Genomic DNA, 6116 nt, shown 5'->3' with positions numbered 1-6116 from the left:
TCCAGCAATAAGGATATTTTAACGAAAGAAAGTGGACAAGATATACCTGTCAGTGAAAATGAGAAAGTAACTGCGAGAAGGAAGTTATCCATAGAACCATGTGGAGGGGATGTTGAAGATACTGGAAATAATGATGTTGTTGAAAAGGTATTTAAATGATAACTTTTGAAAAAAAAAATTAAATGTATATATATGCTTTCCTGATTTATTTTGTACACTTGTAGTTACCACCACCACCGCCGCTCTCCGAGTATTTAAAATTCAAAAAGGTGGATGCAGAGAGGATAGTGAAGATACTCGTATTGATATTGATGACAAGGTATTATTTACACTTCTTTTTTTGTAATAACTGTTAAATACAAATTTTAGCCATTTTTTCACCCAAACACAGCTTTTTTAATGTGCATACAATTTGTATAAATTTAGAGAAAGAAGTTAATCATGCATTTTCTAATTTAAATGTATATCGTTTCTGATTAAGTCCAAACGACCTCATCTATTAATCATGCATTTTCTAATCTAAATGTATATTGTTTCTGATTAAGTCCAAACAACCTCATTTGTTCATCATGCATATTCTAATTTAAATGTATATTGTTTCTGATTAAGTCCAAATGAAATTTAAATATTAATTCGGCTAGATGCTCCACTACACCATAAATGGCCTACAGCAACACCAAGAAAATGTTACAACTGGCCCAAAAAAGTGTTACCACAGCCTGAAAAAGCCCTAAGGTAACATAAAAATTAAGTTACTTTTTTCGAGTTACCTTTGGCCCCTAAGGTATCATCCCCTTTACCCTGCTGCAACGTTGAATTTTATGTTACAATAGGCTTCAAAGGTAACATCAAAGTATGTCTATAGTATCATACTATGTATGTTACCTTTGTACTTAGAATTTGTAAAAAAAATGGACCCTACATGTCGACCCCACCTGTGGGCCCCACACGCGGGCCACAAAAGCATTGTAACATTTTTTTTCCTACTGTAAGAGTTTTATAATGATTGGTATTATATTATACCAATTTGTTTGTAACATTGAAGTACCTAATATAACAAATTTCTAAAAAAAATTGACAAAATTTGTTTGTAAATTGAACATGCCATAAACCTGTTTTTTATACAAGTCAACAAAATAACCAAAAATAATACAACCTTGTACCTCTAACTAGGTATAAATAACAAGACAAGCTAACTGGCTAATACAAATGCACCCTTATCACTACAATTAAAAGCACCGACTTTTAACTAATCATCAAAATCTCAGTAACTAGCTTTGAACCCCTAACATCATGTTGCGTCTCATCTACTTCTCTAATTTTGACTCCAAGTTACCTCTGCCTTCCTGTGAGTCAATGATGTAAAGTTCAGTTTACATCTATCCAGCAAATCCAAATATATATGAACATATAGAAACAATCAAGACACACAATATATGTGTTCTCATATTATTATGAACTATGGCAAGGCCCCGAAAAGGGCGTTAAAATTTTTTCCCGGGAGAGATCATTTAATTAGACCCAAAACTCTGGTGACCTAAAGCCTCCTTGTTCGCGTATCTTGTCCACATTTTTCATAATTCCCAACACGGCTAGAAATGCATTTGGTCCGGATGCACAGCCCCGGTCTGCTATGCATAGAAAATTTATTTAAATGAAGGATGCTGCGTAACAGAAATGTAAAATAACTTTGGACCCTGAAAATTGACAAGATCATTCGTGTTGATACCCAATTGTGTGTGTTCAGTTCATATGAAAGAGGCTACAAGTGTACTTACAGGGTGAAGCCATGAAAAGTATTATCATCAGTAGAGGTAAGAAAGCCAGACCCATGTGGAGACCTACACAAACTCATCAATATCATAAACAAATTTCAATAATAAGTAAAAATAAAAACAAATGGGCACTAAACAAATATCAAGAAAATCAAGAAAAAAGGGTGTAAAAATAAAGCATTAATATTTTGAGAATCTTTATACAGTGTAGTGTACCCAGAATTTACACACATACACTGAATTGAAGAATAATCACAGGACATTTAATCAAATATCAAATCAATCAAAAAAATGACCACAAGAACGTAAATGAATTTAAGAATCAGGATAAACTCCAAAGATCATTAAATAAAACATTCTCCTAGCGGATATGAGCTATATATCTTCTGTCATATAGAAATCTGATGAATCTATTTCAATGATTTTCCAGGTCTGTTGCTGTAGGAAATGACCTGTTCTTAAAAGCCTATAATGGTTCTAACCTAAAGACATTGTTACCTTCTATGGAAAACATTCAAAAGGCTTTGAATGAAGCTGGCCATAACAATATAAAAGTAACCACCCCACAAAATGTTGATGTATATGAATCAGGTTCAGGTGTTCCATCTGATGGTCATTTTCGCAGCGACATCAAAAACATTATAGGTAAAATTGCGAAATTTCTCAGTGACAACGACTCTATGTTCCTTGTTAACATCTACCCTTTTCTGAGTCTTTACCAGAACCCAGATTTTCCTGTCCAATTTGCTTTCTTCGATGGAGGGGCCAAACCTGTTCAAGATAAAAACATTAGCTACAACAACATGTTTGATGCAAATCTTGACACTCTTTATTGGTCTTTGAAAAAAGCCTGATGCTAATGCCAAGATGGCTAAAAAATTCTACGACGGATTTTTCAGAAAAAATGGCAACTACCAAAGGAACTCCTCTCTATCCTGGCTACATTGAGTGCTACCTTTTCAGTCTAATGGATGAAAATCTAAAAAGTGTAGCCCCGGGCCCATTTGAGCGCCATTGGGGGATTTTTAGATACGACGGACAACCAAAGTACTCACTAGACTTTACAGGAAATGAGAACGATAAAATGCCAGTTGCAGCAAAGAATGTGCAGTATCTTGAGCAGCAATGGTGTGTGTTGGACACCGACAAAGTCAAGAATCATAAGGATGCAGAATCCAATGTACAATATGCATGTACAATGGGTGATTATACCAGCTTGAAGGATGGAGGATCATGCAGCAATTTGGATGAAGCGCATAAGGCATCGTATACATTTAACAATTATTTTCAGATTCAAAATAAAGATGTGGAAGCTTGTGACTTCAAGGGCACATCAAAGATAGTGAAGCATAATGCATCTACCAGTGGTTGTCTTTTCCAATTAGCTTTACAAAGTGATGGAATCAGAGTCCCCATAGCATATAGATACATATTTAAAGATAAATTGTGCCAGCTACAAATACTTTTAACTTGTATAAAAGAAAATGTGTATCACAACTTTGTGTTTGTGTGTGTCAAATAGAGACAGGGAACTATGCAAGTCTATTATTCATATAGTAAAGTGATGTGTAGTTTGCCCAAATTTATACCAACAATAAAGATCTTCTTTCAAGGTAAACAAGGTGAGCAGAAATAATATCATCAAAAGCAGCAACAGATAAATAATCAATCCCTGAGTTCCAGAACAGAAGAATTGTGTTAGTACACAAGTAACACCACTCTTTTTCAACATAAGTATGCGTTGTTAGCAGAAGACGTATATTTTGTACTGTGCACTATACGAGATAAGACTGTAAGCCACATAATTGTTTAGCTCAGATAAGAACTTAATGCGAAAAAGAGAAAAACTTCAGATACGAACTAAATATATGAATTGAAATATCTTTAAATAACCAAGTACTGGATAATTTTATTAAACCGCAAACGTTTACCAAAGTGATGAAATGATTTGATGGCATCTCTACTTACCAACAAGTTTTATGTCAGTGTTATCCACCAGCCACTGTGCCCCATCCTTCATGAAGTCCACAAAGCTTAAGTCCAACTCCTCCTTCCACATTAGTCCCCTAAACTAACGCAGAGATCATAAATAAAATTGCACCTGATAATTTGTACATAATTGTACCGAATACAAATGACCAAATAAACCATATCTAATGGCTAGTCCAATCTCAATTAAATTCTCATAAATGATGCTATTAAGAAAAGTTAATTCTTAAGATTCAAGCATGTCAGTGCCAGGATAAAGAGGATATTTAAGAAAAATGTATAGGTAAATAATAATACTACACATATCGAGTACATATATCTATCCACAAACATCCCTCTACTCCCCAAAAGCACATTTCCGAAAGTAGGCTGTTCTATCCTTGTGTCGATTGATATATGTGAAGGCATCTAATCTAAAATCAAATTAACTAAACTTACATCATTCCGTCTTTCATCAGAATCAGCAAGCAAAAGAGAATTAACCAGGTCTGAATGCACCAGAATTTGAGCAACACGTCCAATTTGTGGCTGCCTTCCAACAACAGGAAAAAAATATTTCTAATTAGGATTTCAAAAATGCCCAATTTCATTTTTTTAATTAGATCGTATTAATTAAACAGAAATATACATTATTAGAGGGGGAGAGAGAGGGGGGAGAGGGAGAGGGGGAGGGAGGGGGAGAGAGAGAGATGGTGGAGACAGAGAGAGAGAGAGGAGATTACGGGCTTATCGGAGATGATGCGTTTGTCGACGGGGAGACCCATACCGAGGCCGACACCATTTGCTGCCATAATACGAGAAGCGACGTGGTTTAATCTACCAACCATTTCAGATTATGGATTCAATTGATGTCAATTGATGTAAACCCTCAATTTATTTGAATCTCCAATCCGTAAGATGATTAGATTCAATTCAACTAAAAGCTGAGGTAGATGATTAGATTCGGTTCAACTGAAAGTTGAGAGGAAGAATATAAAACCCTTGTCTGAGAGCTGTTTAGAGGGAGAGAGACCGAGAGGTATTTAGATTGGAAAAATTTGACTTATCAAAATTTTACCCGGGCTGTTCAAACGCTTCTCCAAATGTTTTGAGTCTACTCTCCCCGCCTGGTCGAGAGCCCAATGATAACCAACAATGCTAATTTCATTTTATTTTTATTTTTTAATAAATTTTTAAGTATAAATATTGTTCAGATTTTTTATAAATAAAAAAATATCAGTAACTAATTAGTATAGTTTACAAAATTTAACAAAAAAATTATTTTATCAATCTTAGCAAATATTAATATTATTTCTTAATTATATTGTCAAAATTGATTAATTTTGAAGTCAAATAATTATATATATTTTATTTTTTGTTAAATGTTATTTTTTTACCCATTAACGCCCTATTATAACATAAGTTTCCACATGTTACCGTATGCAACACTTTAAAGTTATAGTAACATGTTACAAAGGCTATGGTAACATCAAAAATATTACGTTGCGGTAGGCTAAAATGAGCAAAGCTAAGGTAACATAATTTTGTAACACACATGATTAAACCATTACGATAGGCCATCTATGGTGTAGTGCTCAATCAATCATTTTTCAGATGATCGCGAATGATGTGTTTTATTTTTTAATATTCAGTAACTTTCACTAATAATCATATACTATCTAATTTTTCATTGTTACCATCCAAATAAAGTAGTTGATTAATCATGCATTTTTCTGATTTATTTATCTACACTTGCAGTTACCACCACCATCACCGCTCCCCATGTTTCTCAAAAGAAACATGGAAAAAGTGAAAAAGGATCGATGTAGAGGGATGCTGATAAAATGGTATATTATTACCATTGTTTCTGATCGATTAGTCACCTTTTCTGATTTTCACCTATTTAAATTTATAATCTATTTAATTGTATATTAATGTCTTGTAGTTGCCACCACCTCCACCACTATGCGAGAATGAAAAGTTGAAACTGGATAAAATGATGGCAAATATTGAAGTTTATAAATCACTCGGGTTACCTCATATAGTTTCTACTTTTAAAGATGCAGTGAAGACGAGTGGTAAATCAAAAGGTAAAAAAGGGAAAAAGACAGCTATTGAGGAAGACGACTCACAATAGGTTCCGGCAAATGAAGGGGACGTTGAAAGCGATGATACATCTGAGGTATACGTTATTTGATTAATTTTTTTTGGGTATTGTTGGCCTAATTCACTTTAATACCAAGTATGGTTAATTAATTCTAAACACAAATGACAGGACATTGAATCATTTAAGTAAAAGAAAATTGATGTTGGGCCAAGGACTCGTTCACGAGCCAATGTAGCCCCTGGAAAATTTGGCACTGCAACTGAGAG

The 6116-nt window shown here is 34.1% G+C and overlaps 1 protein-coding gene across 1 annotated transcript; it reads left to right on the top strand.

Moving 5' to 3' along the window:
- Positions 1-2679: 2679 nt before the first annotated feature.
- On the top strand, positions 2680-5880 carry LOC141690917 (glucan endo-1,3-beta-glucosidase 8-like). The gene is made up of 2 exons (XM_074495673.1): positions 2680-3183; positions 5689-5880. The coding sequence occupies exons 1-2, from the start codon at positions 2680-2682 to the stop codon at positions 5878-5880; spliced, it is 696 nt and encodes a 231-aa protein (XP_074351774.1).
- Positions 5881-6116: the final 236 nt, after the last annotated feature.

Source organism: Apium graveolens, chromosome 10, assembly GCF_009905375.1.
Source record: "Apium graveolens cultivar Ventura chromosome 10, ASM990537v1, whole genome shotgun sequence".
NCBI lineage: Eukaryota > Viridiplantae > Streptophyta > Magnoliopsida > Apiales > Apiaceae > Apium > Apium graveolens.
This window is presented reverse-complemented; position numbering and strand designations above follow the sequence as displayed.

Bases quoted from the DNA above. Each gene is read 5' to 3' on its own strand.
- LOC141690917 (XM_074495673.1), top strand. From the start codon at position 2,680: ATGGCAACTACCAAAGGAACTCCTCTCTATCCTGGCTACATTGAGTGC. The intron at 3,184-5,688 runs GTCCCCATAGCA...AATGTCTTGTAG, and splicing joins TACAAAGTGATGGAATCAGA to TTGCCACCACCTCCACCACT.